The sequence below is a fragment of the Phascolarctos cinereus genome, unplaced genomic scaffold, assembly GCF_003287225.1.
Source record: "Phascolarctos cinereus isolate Bilbo 61053 unplaced genomic scaffold, phaCin_HiC Scaffold_5;HRSCAF=322, whole genome shotgun sequence".
NCBI classification, from domain to species: Eukaryota; Metazoa; Chordata; class Mammalia; order Diprotodontia; family Phascolarctidae; genus Phascolarctos; species Phascolarctos cinereus.
In genome coordinates this window covers 400,657,853-400,677,354 of record NW_027555958.1, presented here as the reverse complement: position 1 = coordinate 400,677,354, position 19,502 = coordinate 400,657,853, and the positions used below count along the sequence as shown (strand labels likewise).

Below are 19,502 nucleotides of genomic sequence, written 5' to 3'. Positions count from 1 at the left end.
TAGTGGAAGGGTAAGGCCCAGGCTTTTGGTAGGAATGCTTGTACCAAGTATATTATTATGTGCTATATTAATAAAAACCTTTGCTAAAGCTAATTAAGCCTACCAGCATGCTTAATTGGAAGCATGTTGGTGGGGGCTCATGAGCTGCATTAGTAGGAAGAAGTAGCCATATATAGGGATACTCCTAAAAACCTGAGTAGTCACCCCTCTGGGGACCCAATTTGTTAGCATGAGTACAAATCAGGGGCATAGTACCAGATGAGAGCTAAAATAAGAAAGGCAGTCACATGACAAAGGTGAGGGATCATAGGCTTGAAGTCAAGTAGAAGGGAGAAGGCTTCCATCATATTAGATGTACTCCCTGTAGGGAATTTATTGGACTGACAGGGACAATAGTCTCTCAAAGTGGGCAGGTGTGGACGATTTGTGATCAGTGTTGGAAGGAACTTTTCAATCAATAAGACAGATTCATTTGAGTACAAATAAAGGAAAAAAATGGGAAAATAGTGGTAGCCTTAACAGTAATAAGGCAACTGGGAAAGGATGCCTATTTGAGAGAAGTAAATAAGCTAGGAAAAGGATTAGCTCAATTTTAACACATTATTTCAGGTGCCTATTTTTCTGTAATCTTTCCCTGGTCCCTTCAGGAGAAGGTAAGGTACTCAAAGGCAGAGAGTATCTTCATTTTTGTCTTTTGATCTGAAGCATCATAAGCAAATCAAGATAAATCAAATGAAATTGAGTTGACTTAGTTACTTGGAAGATGGTGAGAGGTAAAGCTAAAGACAGTTCGGGGAACTGATCCTATGTCAGTATAATATTTAATTCAGAAAGGATTCTATAAGGTCTTTTACAAGTATGAACAAAGTATATGAAACTAATGAAATGATCAAGCCTGTATGTGGCCAAGAGCAGTACAATTATTTCACCTGGACTCATGGAACTAGCACTGAGGAGAGTGAATTATTTTTTTTTAGAGTGTAGCATGAGATTTTTCACGTCACAAAAAGGTGTTAGCCCTAATGACAATGGGATGCGTTCTCCAATCTGTATTAAATAAAGTCAGATATACAGAGAGGTAATCAAGGTTTATTTATGAAACACATTTTAAATTTCTTAAATAACATAAAAATAAAGACACTTATTTCAAACAATTTTTTCAAATAAATTAATTTAAATATACATTTTTCTTTAATTCACAGAAACATTTGATACATATCATCCCCAAAGTCCCAACTGTAGTCAACAGACTGGTATAAAAGACAGTTTAACAATCAAGTTTTTTCAAAAAGGCAATTCTACAGGTCACAGATTCCTAAATTTGCCTATTTCTAGTTAAAAAACAAAAAAAACACAAGCCTAAACAAAACCTTTATAAAACCCCTGAGTTTTTCCCTCTCTGTGAAAGTTGTTCCCTACTTTCCCAGTTCACCAAAGACATAAAGAACATCTGTCTTATTTATTATCACAAACATGAATTCTAGCTGTTGCCATAATTTATGTTTTGAAAAATGTTAGCACTAAGCATTCACAATTACACATTACAGCATTTACCAAAAAAGGTGCCGATGTTGCTTTCATGGTGCTTAAATGCTAAGCTAAATTTTTTAAATTTGTAGAATGAGGTCAGCTACTGTTTCTTTCCTTTAGGCAGATGTATAATCCAATCTAATAAAGGTAAACCTCATTTACATAATAGATGGTCTTTACTGAAAACACATGTAAATAGAATCATATTTTCCAATGTTTTACATTACAATTTCAGATATTTATTCTCAAAAAATTATGGATGAAAAAAAGCATTAAAATCACATTTAAGAATAAAATTTGGAAATAAACTTAAATGCAATTAAAATCATATTTTAGAATGAATTTTTAAAAAATAAGCAATTTTTAAAAAATCCATAAATTTTATCATAAAATAACTTTTAACTAAAACAAACATTAACATTACATAAGTAAAATACAGTACTACCTACTAGTGAAACGTGGACAGAAAAGAGACATTTCACTAGGGGTGCATTCAGGACTTCTCTGAAAATACATTCAGAGCTGGTTGCTTTGATTGTTTCTTCTTGTATAGTCCTCTTCCTTTGATTTACTGGCCTTTTCCCAGTTATCATTGGTACTGGTGTAAAGATTTAGTATAAAGACAATTCTGTGTGTTTATAGTTATAGCATAGCTAGGGCATTTCAGTACTTTGAAAATCTCCTCCCACCATATGCCCAGCTCTTCCACACCAACACCCCCCGCCCCATCCCAAGCTAAGCTGGGAAGCTGTCTGTGGAGGGAATTGTTTCTATCTTCACTGAAGTAAAATCCTAAAGATAAAAGCATAAAGAAGGAAAAGAAAGAAAGAAGGAAGGAAGGAAGGAAGGAATAAACAGAACATCTAGACCAAACAAGACACTGGGAATGTAAAATTAGATGAGGAAGACACAAAGAGGAAAGTTTACTTGAGCAATATGGCAATAGGAAGGAAGGTTACATAAATCCTACATCTCGCAAATAGCAAGGTTGCTGGGGGCAAGAATGTTCCAGCAAACTCTCAATAAAACGTTTGCTCAATGAAAAACTGAACAAAGAAGCAGCAAACATGGCCGATGGTGGGGACATCAAAAAGGTGTCCCTACTGATACGTAAGTCAAAAAGATATGGAAGTAACTAAGAAGATAAAATGAATTTGTGAATATCAAATACAATCCTCTTAAGGAGGTTGACTTGTAATATGGACTGCTAAATAGTATTATGAGCCAATTGGAAAAAACAAAGTTTTTATAAAAATATAACAATAAGATTCTCAGTTTTCTGCCCAAATCCAGTTTTGTAATTGATCATGTTTAAGAAAATATCTCTGGACCAGTCTGAAACACATGACATTGTGCTATTATACACAATTTGAAGAAATAATATCCTTGTCTTGCAGGTACTTACTCTAAAACAAACTATAATACAATTTTCCCATCTATTGCCCAAGTATATTTTGTTTGCTGGTAGCAATATAAAAATGATTGGGGTATTTCTAGATAAAAGGTGCTATTTTAAGGCAAGTTATTCTTCCAGTGACTTCACAGCCAATTCTCTTGTTGGTCTTGGCATTCTGATATTTCCAAACGAAGATACTACCATAGTTTCAAATAGATTCATCTGATATTTTTAAATGATTAATGGCAGCATAATGTAGTGAAAGCAAATCAAAATTTCATAAGCACCTTCAGATACCTGAGACTTTACCTTGAGTCATACCATAAGGAAATGTTAGTTATATTAGCTAGGAAATTTCAGTGATTTCCAATTCAGTTATATCTTCGGTAGTCTCAAATGAATGCTCTTTGGCATGGTGCACTAGAAAGCATGCTAACTTTAGAGTTACAGGGTCTGAATTCAAACCCTGGCTCTTCCACTCAGTGTGTGACTGACCTGAGACAAGTCATTTAATCTCCCTGGGCCTCAGTTTCCTCCTCTATAAAATGAAGGAACTGAATTAGATGAGTTCTGAGGTACCTCCCAGCTCTATATCCATGATCCTATGATTTTGATGTTTGGTGCTGCTTGAATATTTTCAGTTCTTACAATTTACAATGCTTTCAAGTGATACAAATTTGGAATTTGAAAACATATTAGAGCACTTCGAGCTTCAAAGAGGTGCTACATATATATAGTCTTTTAAGAAGGTAGTGTAGTTACTCACAGAGCTTTTCAATATTATAATAGCAATAACAAAGATCAAATAAAGACCTTACATGTTTTTCTTTCTGTAACACAATCTAATTTATCAAAAGGAACAAAAAGAATGCTTCCCTCTGAAACTTAAGAAGGACACACTTGTCTTTAGAGTATCAACACAAATAAAATTCCCACTTATATGAATTATTTCTCCAACAGAGGAGTACTTACTATCTTCTGTTACAGAAGATATCAAGTAACACAGGGAGCTTTACACAAATATTCATAAATAGATAACTTAAAACAAATAAATAAATAAATATGTTCGATAAGTGTCTACAATTCAGTTGAACGTTCTTTTAGCAGTACTGTGGGATTGATGTCATCTAGTCCAGAGTTTGATGAACTGGCATTAATAGTTGCTGTTTTGGTGACTTGGGAGTCTTTAACATTGAATGCAGTGAAGGGACATCCCTTTACATTATTGCAGATTAGTGACTGGATTGAGGCTGTATTGATAATTTCAAAACCTCTATCTCCACCAAAAGTGCTAGGCTTCCAGTAGTCAGGGGAACAGATTGGGTTACCCATGAGTCCTTTGAGTGAGAAGGGTGCTCCAAGTTCAACCATGGTTTCTCCAAAGATGGCACCTGGGCGAGGTCTTTCTACTAGCAGACCAGGATACAACTCCATAGAATCAATATCACCATAGACAGCTTCCAGCTCAGCAGCCATTTCTTTCTCTCCTGTAATGTGAAAGAGATGGATTCAATACATGGAAAAGCTCACCAACTAGCATTTTATATGTCTATCTCCACAATAATTGTCATTTACATTTTCCCCAATTTCTTTTTACCTGTCAGTTCTTCAAATGAGCTAAAAGGCTTGAGCATGAAGTGTTTTCGGTATTGATTAAGAGACTGGTATTTCATTTGTCTGCTCTGGTCGATTGAAGCCATGGCAACTTTCTGTACTGCAGGTGGAACGTTCTTGCCCCCAGCAACCTGTTGAAAAAAGAATAACAATATAAATAAAAATAGTAAGTAAATTACAATAGTTTTATTTTGAGAATATTCATTGTACACAGCCCTTTAATAAAAGTTGTGTTATTTTCTTTTTCTCAGAAAAAAAAATAAACAGGAAAATTTCAGTAGGGAGTTTTGCATCAATCTTAAAGGGGCAGCTGAGAATGAATTTAGATGTTCTATACTTACATAAATGAAATCAATGTTTAAATTAATAATGTCTGTAGTGAGATTAAAGAAAGTTCTTTCTAAATGCTGAAAACTTTGCTAAGATATGCAAATTTGGATAGCCATGGTTTTCAGCTTATTTTAGTCTTTTTTAGACTAAACTCTTTTAGAACTTTTCCTCTGATTTTAGGAAAAGCAAAGTAATCACATAGGAAATGTAATTACTTATTGTTATCCCTTGAATAATGGGATACAAGAATAATGCTATATGTGCATTAGGGATCTTGCAAACTACACGTGTTTTGAATCAGTTCCTTACCCGGCCAGCAATTTGCCTCGAGAATGATTCCACCATGTGGGAAATTCCATGTTCCAGTAATATAGAGTTGTTGTAGAGGAATTGCTGATAACTGTACTCTTTGTCCTTGATTTGGAAGGTGTCGGGGAGTAGAGGATGCCAGTGATAGAGGGTGTTAAACTCAGCAGCAATTCGGTTTTGGTATTGGAAGTGCTGGTTGAACAGCAGTTCTGGGTCAAACTTCAGTTTGAAGTGATAACCACTCAAGTGCTGGACATAATCTTCAATCACAATCTTAATAGTCTCACCTATTTACATAAAACAAATTAAACCAAAATGATTAAACCAAAATACTAAGAGTGAGTGTCTCTGTCTCAGAAAATGTCAAAGATCCTTAACCTTAGGAGAAAGCTTTAGGATGGTTTCCTTATTGTTTTTCCCATTTGAAGTGCCTTACCCCATTTTACTGAGCAAAATAAAATGGACTATTTCATTTAATGCAATGAGAGGCAATGTGGTAGAGGGAACAGGGAGCTGGCTGTAGATGTGGGTTCAGTTAAAGCCTCTGACACAAAGTGGCAGTACGATTCTGGGCAAATCACCTAACATCTCAGTGTCTGAGGAGACTCTTCATAAGACTACAAATTGAAGAGCAGTTGCATTAGTAGAAGAAATTTCTACCAATATAAGATGCATTGACAGAAGGAACTTCCTCATTGGGGCCTTTCCTATACCAGCAAAGTCACGTCTGGATTGAAAAAAAAATTACTGAATCTGTCATTATAGGAGAAAACAAGTCAGTGTGTCTATTCCATTTGAATTCATATGGAACATAATAATCTCTTGTTGCATACCCCTTGATTCTTCAAAATAAGCTGAATACAACAAAGCTTTTCTTTAAAGATAAGGAAGCTGATATCAATCTCTACTCATCTAATATGATGTATATTATATTATTATATATTATATATTATTATATTATTGTGTTATATAATGCAAAAAAAAATATGACTTACCAATCAATATCAGTCTGCTAGTCTGGAACAACTGCTCATCATCCCATTCAGGATGTTCCTGTTTAAGGATGTCACACACTCGGTTATGTTCCCGAAGCCATATTGTAGCATACATCATCAAACCTGGAACCAGGCCAAATACTTCTTGCCCAACAGCAAATCTCAGATGCTCAGGGACATGAGGTGGGTAGATCATTTCTGCCTGCGTATCTTTCACTAAGGGCGGATATACTTCTCCATCAATTACCTAAAAAGAAAAAAAAAAGAGCAAAAGGTTAGGATGAAAAGATTATTTAAAGTTTAAGATTTTATATATATGTGTATTATATATAAAATTCATACAGAGAACATTATTAAGGCTAGTGGGAAGTATAATATATTAGTGCTATTGTAACTCTATGATTATTAGTATCTAATTTTCTAACCAAAACATACCTGATACTTCATTTTTCCATCCTTGAAAAGCCGCAGTTTGTGTTGTCTTTCCAAATTTTCTCCATAAATATGATTTAAATCAACCTACAAAAATAATTGGGGAAAATTAAATTTGCTGCTGCTTGAGGGGTTGCTTTTTGCTTATAAAATACCAGTTTCGGGAGCATTACTAACGTATCTTTATGATTGTTAAAGTTGTTATGCTATCATTTAAATCATTACCCATTAGAAAATGTGTATTTTAAAAATTCAATGATCACTTTTTTCATGAGAAATTCATTTTTAATAACTATCTTCTATAATGATATGGATTAAATCATTTTACCAATGAAGGTGGAAACTTAGGTCTAATTTATGAACTTGTTATTTCATAATTACATAGGATCTATTAAATATGTAAAGGAAAAATGTCAATGATCTAAACTTTTAGAGTGATTACACTAATATTGTGAGCAGAACTTCTTAATGAAGTCATTTATAGCTGTATCCAAATTTCAAATGGAATAGTTATTTTAAAGGATGACAATTAGGGTACTCAATACACTTGAAGGAAAGTTTTGGGAAGGACAGACATTTTAAATTGAAAATACAAAGTCTTTAGGACAAGCCAGAGGAAGTTGAGTACCAAGAGCAGAAGTAGGGGCCATGAGTAAAAGCTGCAGAGGGCAAATTTAGTACTGATATAAGGAAAAATCCTAAATAAAAACTCCTAACAATCAAAGCTAGCCAAAACAGGAAAGGGCTGCTTTGCTGGGGGATGGGAAAGGTATATCCCCTTAAGTGAGTTTTTCAAGCAAAGGCTGAAAAACCATTTGGTGGGCACATTGTAGATGGGGTTCTGTTATAGGGAGGGGTTGGATTATGTGGCCTCTGGAATTCTGTGATTCTGAGATCATGCCCCAAAGTGTGAAAAATAGAAAAATTCCACTAAGATGGACATCAAAGGGAGAGATGTAGTATTTATGATAATGGCTACATGCATGAAACACACTGCTTATATAAACTTTATACACCCTCAAAACTGAGATCACATTTTTTATCAACACGGGCAATTATTAAATTACTGTGATTTCCTATAATTCTGATTTAACCCTTTGTCCTCTGGACTTACCCCATGTCCCAGTGCTTTTGTGAAGGCTGGGCCTCTGTGATGGTCTGTCTTAAAGAACTGGTGAGTGAAATGTTGGGCAAAGAATGCAAACATCATATTTGTGCCTTGGGGATCAGGAATAAACTTCCTCCTCAGAAGAAATTTTTCCACAATCTCTTTGGATTCAGGAAGCTGTTTTTTACCTATAAAATGAAAAATCTCAGTTTATAATTCCATATATTTGAGCAAACAGACTTGGGTTATGTCTCCTATGATACCCTTTTCTTTTTGGATATTAAACTTTGGGAAGAAGATTATAGCATAATTGGCAAACTGCATTCATTCTTTTAGTCAATGCCGTTAAAACCAGACAACAATTCCAACTAAGCAGAGTTAAACAGAATATTCATGAAAGTGGAATTTTCCAGAGCTTTTGATTTTTCAGTTACATTGAAACTTAATCTGATGGAATGGTTTATGCCAAATGATAATCTGTTATCAATCTATATTTTAGTAAGAATACCAAACAACTGAGTGGGATGATAGTTTTACAAATTGACCAACTAATCTCTTCATGGTATTCCAAAGTTTAATTTTCTTGCTCAAATAAAAATCCCTAAATTCATGATAGCAAATTCATGGAATCTGAGGGCCTTGTCTTACCTTTTACGCCCATTGGAGTTGGGCAGTCATCTTTCACTGGGGGAAGAGCTCTAGTGTAGTAGGAGAGGTTAGAAAAGGCTTCCCAACTTTTGTAACCATAGTGAACGTTATATGTTGGTGGACTTTCAATCAGATGTGATCTTGCTGAAATTTAAAGAGAAAACATATCTCAGATATTTCCACAACCAGCATTTTTAAAAAGTTATTTCTTTGTTTTATCTACAGAAATAGCAGTATTAATCTATTTTTTAAAATAAAACTATCACAAAATGTTAAAACCTGTGACAATTTTAGGCCAAAAGTTTGAATTACTACTTCTAGTAGTAAAAGAGAACTATAAGATGTTAAAATGCACATTTTAATATAGAGTTTGAAATAAAGGGAAGTTATACTTTTATAAAACAAATGAGAATAAACCCATTCACTGCTCAACTGGCTTATGGCTGGTGTGTTCCAGTCATTTTTGTCTTTAAAATTGGAAAGTATGTTTTTGGAAACTTTATTTACTAATCTATAATATTGTAGTTTTCTTTGCAGTTGTTAGAGCCCTTCAAGAAAAGCTAGTTTAGGGGCAGCTAGGTGTCACAATGGAAAGAGCACAGGCCCTGGAGTCAGGAGGACCTGAGTTCAAATCTGGCCTCAAACACACAACATTTGACACTTACTAGGTGTGTGACCCTGGGCAAATCACTTAATCCCAACTGCCTAAAAAAATAAAATAAAATATAGATAAGCTAGGTTACTTACATATCAACACGTATCTCATCACCATGTCCCGCAGAAAAGAGATATTGTTGATTATATTCCACACTCCCTTGAAGTGGGTGAGGATGTAGTGAACTGTGTCTGGAGTGGGTTTCAACATCAATTTTAGCTTTGTCAGAAACGCAGCTGTAATAGTGGGAGGGAAAAAAGGAGACAACTGAATATTTTAGGCGTCTGTCTCTATGAATGATTTCAAAATTTTTAAACTTAAGAGTTAAACTTACGACTTGTACAATTTTCTCCATAGAATCCTGTCCTGGTACAGTCACATTGGTATCGGTCAGTTCCCGTGGTCATACATATACCTCGGTTTTGACATGGGTTTGAGCAGCAAGGGTTTGCTAAAAGAAAGGAGGCTGAATAAGTGAACAGTACCTTTAATAGCATCATCTTTACCTTATTCCTTTGTTTTATAGTATATTTAGGCCAATTTCACAATTGCAAACATACAGAGGCAGTGAAGGGAAAATGTCTATTTGTGTCATTCTGAACAGGGAACAGCTAAGTTATTCTTAGACCAATTTCTGTATCTAAATAAGGATAACAACCACAACACTCACTCTGGGGGAAAAAAGACATCCCTAAATTTTTACATATAAATTATTTTTTTTCCTCTCCCCATTAACATCTTACCGGGCCTCGAACGAATTTGGTTGGGTCCAGTATGTTGGAACCCTTTAAAAAAATGACCTGCCCCTAATAATGGACCTAGCCAAACAGCTGAGAAACTTCTTTAAATGGTAATATTTTGGCAACCTGGCTGGTAAAAATAAATGGGACACGTGATACTCTTCAGCCCAAACCGAAGAGTATTCAAGCCGCAGGGACCCGGGAATGGTGGAGGCGGAGCGGTGACCTGAGCCCATCCCGCTCCGCTGAGCACCCAGGGAGCGTCTCGGGGACTCACCTGCACAGCTGAGAGTCAGCGTTAAAAACGCGAAGGCTAACAAGCACGCGATCCTTTCCATCATCACGGCGGAGGGCGGAGCGATTGCCAGCTGGGAAAGTCCTCTCGCTTTCCAGTCACTCTTGCTCTTGCTCTGGCGTTTCGGAACTAGCTGAATGCCTGGCCGCCTCTCAATTTTAAGGCAATCAAGCTCCCCACGTGATGAGATGACTCGGCTTCCGCCAGTTGCGAAAGCATCCCTGTTCATAGCTCTCTCGTAGGTAGGTGGGTGGGCGGTGGGGGTGTTGCACGTCCCACTCCTCCCTTAAAACCACAATAATTGGAGTATTCCTGGACGCATCCCCTCATCTTGCCCGACTGCTAGGCTACCTTCCCCCTCCCTAAATGACCTTTCTCTTTGTCTCCCGGAGGCAAACTTTACCCAGGCGCGGGTCCCGGGTCCTCATCTATCCGCCTGCAGATGTCCTGGAGAGCCGGCCAAGGACGCGCCCGTGGGGTCAGCATCCGGCCACCGCACCCCGGAGGGTTGCCTGGGGCGCCCTGCGAGGAGCGAGTTTAGAGTAGGGTCGGGGAGGCTGCCTTTTCCCTCGGGAATTGGTGTATTCCCCAACTGCCTAGTATGTGTGACCTGCCTGGCCGTACTCCATATTTCTGACAAAAGGCTATTTGCAAAAGAAGAAGCTTGTAAATGCATTGCCTGAATGTAATATGTCATTTATGTACTCCTCGTTTTTGGCAGCCAGTTAATATATTTGGATGGTAGGATTCATTTTAATAGTGTTATAATATTTTAAACCAGAATATTTTCCGAAAGAACTATGTATATGTTTGTATATATATATATTGTGCAATGAAAACAAACTTTTTCCCAGCTGTAACAATTTGTAAATATTTACATGAGTGAACTATAAATTATTCAAGTTAATTTCGGGTGACAGTAAAGGTAATGGATAAATTCCTGTCATCTATCATCCGTCTCTCCCCTGCCCCCCATCTATCTATCTATCATCTATCTATCTATCTATCTATCTATCTATCTATCTATCTATCTATCTATCTATCTATCTATCTGGATATAGGAAGCATCGTTTTAAATTGATCGATTTTCAAAGTTAATCTCATTTTGCATAAGCTTTCATACCTGACTCTGTCAAAGATTCTGAATCGTAACAGAGATGTTTGATTTGAGTGCTCTTATAATTATCGATCATCTGCCTTTTTTAGGACACTAATAAACAGATGTGTAAAGATTTCGTTGAAATGATGGAACTTAATTAAACACTATCCTAGAAATTCAAAATTCATTCCAGCATTAATCAATCTTTCTTTCTTTCTTTTTTACAATGCTTCCCTGTATGGGTCTGCCAGGGTACTATTATTTTGAGCTAGAACACAAGAATTTTTCAACTGGGTATAATTATCATCAGTAGACTTTATCTAGCATCTCTTTGTAGGGCTTCATGGTATGTGATCCTAGTCAAGTCAAGTAACTTCTCAGTGTTCTAGGTCCAGAACACTATCAGACTATAGAAGAGAAGGTGCTGATCAGCATTGGCATAGGGGATTTCCTCATGAAAGAGTTCCTTGTACCAATGAAATCACAGTTCCAGCAGTCCACTTCTCCTCTTCTCCACACATGTGCATGTATTAAGACTATATGAGAGGAAAGAGCTGCAGAGAGAGAGGAAAAAAAAGCCTTAATTCTTTGGCTTTTTACTAGAGGTCCAAGATAGAATTTGAACCCCAGGTCATGATGGAAATCCAATGTAATAACTGCTGATGGAAATATAATAAATAATCTGGTATAATCTAGATCTAACCTCCTGTGAGGTAGGAAAGCTCATTTGGCAGAGTGTAGTACTAGTCAATTAGTCCAGAGGCCAGCATCTCATTTAGTGCTGGAAAATACGTATTAGTTTTGCATGGCAGGTTTTTCAAACATACCCCCCCCCCAACACTCCTTGGAAGTGAAACCTTCAGGTCTTATCTTGATCAGACACAGTGCCAACTCTCAGACTTGAGACATAGCCGTGGTATGTTCTCCCTACTAAAAATTTTCAAGGAATTCTTTTGTATCTGTGATTTCTTAAGACCTAAATTCCAATAGAATTTTTCAGGTGAGTAAAGAAGCTAAATACTTTGTTAGGTAGCAATAGCTCCTTAAACCAGGTATTAAAGTCAAACTACAGGTAAATGAATTTACTCAGAGATGAATAAGTACCTGACCTCAAAGCATTTAAATCTAGTGGTATTTAAGCACACTCTCTTTGTCCTACCTGCCCCCCCCCACCTTGTTACTCAAAATACCTTTTTAACAAAAATACCTTTCTGGTGGCCAGGAGTTACTTTTGTCATAGGAACTATTCTCTTTATACTAGTAAGTAACCAAGTACATGAAAAACAGCAAAGAAAAGATTCATTGAAGGGAAAACTAGATTTTTCACCAAATCAGAATCCAAAATTTGAAAAATCTTTCCAAGGGAAAACCACAGTTGATTAATAAATTTTGACTTTTACAAGAAAATTATGTAGATAAGTAAGTTCTTCGGGTGGAGGAGGAGGGGTAAAAAAAAAACCAAAAAACCCCCAAACCCCAAGCCTCTCAAAGTTTCCAAAACTCATTGGCAAGATAGTGAAACATTTTATGTAGCAAAAGTGGAAAAGTACTTCAGATTGCTGAAAGGGATCATAAGGTGACTCAGGAGCATGAAAGCATCATTATGGCTAGTTTTATGTGGTTCGCTTTACTGTTTTATAAGATTGGGGTGGGGGGAGGACAGAGAATTGTAGTGAAAATTCAAATTAAATTGTGGCTGTAGTAGCTGTAACCATACTTTTTTTGGGTAGTGTGTGTTTATGTAGATGTATGGATATATGAATGTATGTATATATATATATATATATATGTGTGTGTGTGTATACTTTATAATTATGCAGAATATATGTATAGAGTATATAAACACATATCTCTAATGTACATAAATAATATATAAAAATTATGGACTCTATTTCTTTTATTCATCCCTAAAACTTACAGGAAGGATCCTTGATATTGAGGGAAAATAAGAATGAATTTTGAAACTCTTCTTGAGAGCTCTATTGAATTTTACTACCCCATTTTATTTTGTGAACTTTTGTTAATTTTCCCTAAGTTACTAGGAAAATGATTTTCTGGTGCCTTGAAGACATTTCTTCAAGTTACCAACTCAATATAATTTCCTATTTTCAGGCTGTTTATTCTATAGTAAGACTTGCCTGTAGTATCTGGAAGGAAATGTGTTTAACATTTATATAAAACAAGTTCCAAATTATGACAGACTATTGGTTTAGTGTGATTTAATAAGAAAATCAGCAATGACTTTCATAACTACAAAAGTGTCCAAATTCAAGTTGAAAAAATTTAAGCTCAATACTTCTTTTGGAGGGAAATCCTTAGAGTGGAAGTGTCAAACAGCAGCTGAACCAGGTTAAAATGTAATTGGGAAATATTTAACAAAATAAATAAAAATACAATAGAATAGGGGTGGGGAACCTGTAGCCCTCTAGGTCCTTCAGTGCAGCCATTTGACTGAATCCAACTTAATTGTTACTTGAAGTTTGGATTCAAAGGGCCAAACTTGAGGACCTAGAGGGCCACATGTGGCCTCAAGGCCACAGGTTCCCTCTCCCTGCTAGAATGTAGATAATGTGATTATGTGGTTTTCTAAGTTAATATGCTTCCTATAGGGATTCTTTTGTAAGGATTAGTGGTTCCCATTTCTACTTGAGTTTGACACCACTGCTGCTTCCCAGGCAAAGAGATAAAAACAAAAAGGATGCCTTTCCATAGCTCTTCCCTATTCTTTGATTTTGCTTAGGAATACACTTGGAGAATTCTTTTATTGCCACAGGTACCCACATTCACCTAGCACAATTGCTGCTACAGGTTTTTTTTTTCTATATTATCTCCAAATTGACCTTAAGAGAGACATCAGCCAAGATGTGTACTATCTGTGTTAACATAAATGACACTTTTACATGATTACCCTGTTTATGTCCCTTTTCAAGGCTCTATACTACTTGAATACTGCAATCAAGTATATAATCATGATACTAAAACAAAATGTTAGCAACTGATTTCTGTATAAGCCCATAGGTATAACATATGAAAGCACATCATTGGCATTCAACAAAGGGGGAAGGGGAAGAGAATGAGCATTTATATAGTATCCACTATGTGCCAGCTTTTTAAAAAAGCATTTAAAAACATTAAAATGTTTTTTTAAAAATTACTGTCTTTTGATCCTTACATACAACCCTGTGAGGTAGGTGCCATTGTGCAATTGTGGAAACTGAATCAAGTTAAGTGACTTGCCCCAGGTCACACAAGAAGTATTTGAGGTTGAATTTGAACTCAATTCTTCTTGACTCTAGGCAACTCCACTGTACTTCCAGCTTCCTCAACTCTCTAGTCTTCCCAACTTTTTTTTCTTCCTAACAATAACCAATATTTTTTCTATATCTAATTTCCTTGGTTATTCTTCAAAGCAATTCAGTAACCCAAAATAAATTAGTCAGCTAATCAATCAATAGGCATGGCAAAACCATCAATGCTGACTAAGAGAAGGCAGGTTATATTTATGTCTGGTGGCAGCACCATCACTGGAATTAAAGGAATTTTATTTCTCTCTGTCTGTCTCTCTCTCTCCTCCATTACTTCATGTGGTTTGATTGTGTCTCTCTACTCCCCAGTCTCCCACCCCTAGAAACCTGGGCCAGTCTTTATCCTGGGCAGGTCTACAGACTTGCACCTCCATCTTTACAACTACCCTGCTGAATGAAATTAATTGTACACAATTACAGGAGACTCCTCTATCTACCTGCAGTTCTCCAGGTCTGAATGCCCCCAGGTGTGAGATTCTCCAAGTCAGAACAGAAACTGATGCCACTTTCTATTTTTTCCAGTTTTCTTATTTCTCACTTCCCTCAATATATTCTGTGAACCAGTGACACCGGCTTCCTTGTTCCTCTTAACAACTTTCCATCTGACAGCTGAGCATTTTAACTGGCAGTCCTTACTATCTGTAACTTTCTTCCTCCTGATTTCAGCGTTCCAGCTTCCCTGAAGTCTCAGCTAACATCCTGTCTTCTTCTGTGGGTCTTTTCCAATCCTCTTTAATCTTAATACGTTTGTTCCTTCTGAGACTATAACCCAATTTACTATAACCCAATTTATCCTTTAAATATCTTGTTTGTACAAGAATGTTTGCATGTTGTCTCACTCATTAGACTGTGAATTCCTTGAGGGTTATTATTATTTTTTGGTTATTATTATTATCTTATTTTGTATCCCTAACACTTGGCACACTGTCTGGCACATAATAGACAACAAATGAGAGTTAATTGACTAACTTATTGTGAATCAGATTTCATTTTCTGCAGATGTCAGTGAAGGCTTTGTGTTGTAGCCATACTATATCTCTCTTGTGCATGGGTTGTCTCTTTGTCCATGTAACTCTGATCTGCTGATAAGTCATAGACACTTGGTCAGTGCTTCATTACCTCTTCCATACAGTAACTTCCCCAAGGAGTTGGTGTCACTTTCATTGAGTAACTTCCCAACCTGAATACCTTGCACAATATAACTGCACCCCTACTCTCCCAGCTACTGTGGTTACTTTTAACTTTCCCTTCAGGGAAGATAGCTATCTCCTCCTATAGAACATTCTTGGTATCTTCGTTAATACCAGTACCCTTGGCTGGGTGAACCATGTGTCTGACTCAGCATTAGTACTTCTAATGTTAATAGGCTGGAGAGATTGAAAAAGGAATGCTATGGTAATCTCTTTCTTTAGTACTACAATTGCCAGTAGAAAAAAATGGTGGAAATGTAATGGGAAAAGAAGAGGGGAGAGAATGGGGACAAAAGAATTACTGGTGCCCCTGCCTTTCATTTTTGTAATAAGCCCCTTCATAGTAACATTTCTTTTATAAGGTAATTCTTTCTGCACACAGAATACTCTCTAGAATCTAGTCTTTCATGTGGTAGAGGGAGGGAAGATTTTTTTCATCAACAACACATCAAACTATACCCATGGAAAACACATCCTGCTCAGCTTATAAATTGCAACATGTAAAACACATCCAATGACATCATATAATGAAATATGGGCACACAAGATCTCTGAACAAAGTCAGAGGTGAAAAAAAAATAACTGAATTTAGCCCTATATTCTATAACAATTAAAATAAGCCTTGTCCATAGGAGATGCCCCTCAAAAACCGAAGTGCTTTCTATAAATGAACTAATTGATTCTGTCATCTGGATGTTTTTATTCCTCCTTTCAGGCACTTTAGCAAACAGTTCTTTGGGAGCAAGATAGTGATTTTTCTGAAGGCACTTGCATGCTATCTGTACTTGTAAGAGGGATGTCTTTAGGTCCAAATATAATCATATGCACATTTAATATAACTTATAGTCTCTTGACACTTCAGTAGGCATGCTGTCCATCACTTCTACCATTTGACATCATACAATATGCTAGCACTTACCCATTCAATATTGTGTCAGGAAATGAGTAATTCTGAAATGATTTCTTCACTTGTATTTCCAGTCCCAGGCCACTAAGTACCTCATTTCCTCCCCTTGCTTTCTCTCCCATTGCTAAACTTCTAGGTGCTTTTTCCCTGGTTTTAGAGGACCATATTTCTGATTAGCCAGTGATAGTCAGGGATCTAAAGAGATGTGATGTAACAATATGAAAGCAACAAGTTTTGCTCATCTGTAGCTCCCAAGTCAAACTGAATAGCTTTAATATCGTGGGGAGGATGAGTACTATAAGTAGGGTTTGGGGCTTAATTGAGAAGCTCTCCTAGTCTGATACTTCATCATAATGTAGAGGTGACCCTGGGGTCGTAAAGGCACTGCCAATGGAGCATAAACTCTGACATTTTTTGGGCTGGAAAGGCTGTGAGTTGAAAGGCTCCAGGGACAGGGCTAAGTGTCCTGTCCAAGAACCATTCTACTTAAGAATGAAGAGGCATCATCACCTGTATGTTGGTTACCAGGTGTTGGATCCTTTGGTCATGGCAATCCATAAAACAAAGAAAAAACAGTTTAAAAAAACCCAGTCCAGTGTAGTGATGGTGGAATGATTCACCTCATTTCTTGCATATTTTATTGTATATTTCTTGTGAGATTTTTTTCATCAATAACCAAGGAATTAAACATTCTATCGGAAGAACTGAAACATGTTGGTATTAACATTCTTATATTAAACAAAGCCAGAAAACAAAAAGATACTGCAACTAAATGGAAGATGACTCATAGGGTTTCCTTGAGTAGGCAGACAAAGGACTTGTCAGAATTGGGCTTTGTTTTGCACCCAAAGTCAATAATAGACATCATTTTGTGGAACACTCATTTTGTGGGATGATCATCTTACTATGTACTGCTCATGATGAGTATTAGCAAAATGATCATTGTGAATAACACTGCTGATTATATACCACCATCTGTTATAAAAGATGAAAAGGTAGGTAGAAGAATTCTGTGAAGAACTTGACAAGATCCTAAATGAAATCCACTTATACTTTGATATTTGGTACCTTTGATATAAAAAAGGTAGATCCAGAGCAGAATGGCAAAAAGTATATTTGAAAATATGACTCAAGTTTGAGAAATCAATCCAAAGACTTGAAGACTACATGTATATGTACATGTGTGTACTCTGCATGTATATATGTATACACACATGCTTATGTGTATATATATGCATATATATGTATGTATGTATGTATGTATGTATGTATGTATATACATGTTTATATATATATTCTTCCCCCCACCCCCAAAAGAGAGTTGGAAGGTGCTGAACTGTAAGCACTGAACCACATCACAAAAAAAATGAAATTGGCTATAATTTAAGAGAGCAGAAATATTGGGTTTCTGATGTGGTAATCATGTCAACCTCAGCTGTCTGTGTATATAGTCAGACCTTCAGCTATTTAGAATAAAGGTCAAAATAAGCATCACTTTAAAAGAAAGTCTAAAGATGAGAAAATGCTGTGAATAATCAACATAGATGAAGACTTACCTATTTAAATGTCATTGATGCCAAAAAAATAAAAACCCAAACATTGACCTTTATCATCATTTCCTGTAAAAGTTTAACTGATATAAAAGTCACCATTAAGAGGAGATCAAAAAAGCTCAGAAACTGACTTAGTCAGTAAGCACTTGCTCTTGCCAAATGGAGATGCCAGTAAAACCAACACTGGTTTAGAATATAAATCGATTTGTAAAATACTATGCAAGAGAATTGCAGAAGATTATGAGCAGTATCACCTCACAAAGTGGTGGAAACTAGCAGGGAAAAAAGTATAGCACATAGTCTGGTTTCACTCTCCTAACCACCTCTTAGCATGGGCTGTCTGGATTTCTAGATGGTGGCTGTGACTTCTCCCTTAGTTTCCCACTCCTACCCCAACCCTGCAACTACTATAGTTCATGAGGTCCTAGTGGAGTGCTTTCCCCCAATGATAATCAATTAACATGAACTAGTAAACCAGATTTAATTAACTTTTAGAAATGTATAATTACTAAGGTGGTATAATAGGAACAAAGGACAAAGCATTTGCAGTTTTTAATCAAGAGGTTCTGTCTTGTTAAAAATAGAAAGCTTCTTCCTCAATCCAATCACATGACTTGTGTTGGGCCCAAACCATTGTTTTGGTTGGAGATAAGTTGGGGAGGGGCAATTTATTATACTTCACCCAGCCCCTATCCCATGCCAGAAATTTGAATGTCAGTTATAATTATGATATTGCCAAAGATGGTTGAGCCAGTTTTCTAAAAATATGACAGTGTTATCATTGATAAATTATTTACTATGTGCTCAGCACTACCATAGCACAATTGTATGGAGGCTATGACATTAAGTCACATTTTCTGCTTCTACAGCCTAACTTGGGGTGGCAAGGCATGAGACAATTAAATAAATACCAATGGAAAGCTATAAAAGTAGGAAACAACCAGTAGTATTTCAGAGGACTTAGAAGAATTTTTATGTGTAAAATTGGTTTGAATTTTGCATATCTCTCAAGAAGAAAGAGATAGAGAAGAGGAGAGGAAGCCATATAGTTAGAAAGAGAGAAAAGAGTCAGGGCAAGGGATGGATTGAGGAGAGAGAGGCAGAAAGAAAGCTAGAGAGAGAGAGACAGAGACACAGAGAGGAAAGAGGGACAGAAAGGAGAGAGTCAAAGAAAGAAGAGACTTGGCAGGGAAAGGAGAGACAGGTAGAGAGAGATAGATACAGAGACAGAGAGAGAGAGAGGGAGAGAGAAAGGGAGGAAAGGAGGAGAAGGGGGAAGAAAGAGGGAGGGAAAGAGTAAGGAGAAAATTTTCTGTATGTGTTTTTTCATGGGGGAAGAAAACAATGAAAGAAAAGAAAATGAAAATAATATAATTTCTGGGAAAGATTCCTATTT

At 36.4% G+C, this 19,502-nt stretch overlaps 1 protein-coding gene across 1 annotated transcript; it reads right to left on the bottom strand.

Annotated features, from left to right (window-relative positions):
- Positions 1-1,069: 1,069 nt before the first annotated feature.
- On the bottom strand, positions 1,070-10,195 carry PTGS2 (prostaglandin-endoperoxide synthase 2). Its single transcript, XM_020984420.2, has 10 exons — positions 10,035-10,195; positions 9,352-9,468; positions 9,110-9,253; positions 8,363-8,506; positions 7,721-7,902; positions 6,610-6,693; positions 6,175-6,421; positions 5,180-5,466; positions 4,524-4,671; positions 1,070-4,413 (listed from the first exon to the last, which is right to left on the bottom strand). Exons 1-10 carry the CDS (start codon positions 10,096-10,098, stop codon positions 4,004-4,006), a joined length of 1,827 nt encoding a protein of 608 aa, XP_020840079.2. The 5' UTR covers positions 10,099-10,195; the 3' UTR covers positions 1,070-4,003.
- Positions 10,196-19,502: the final 9,307 nt, after the last annotated feature.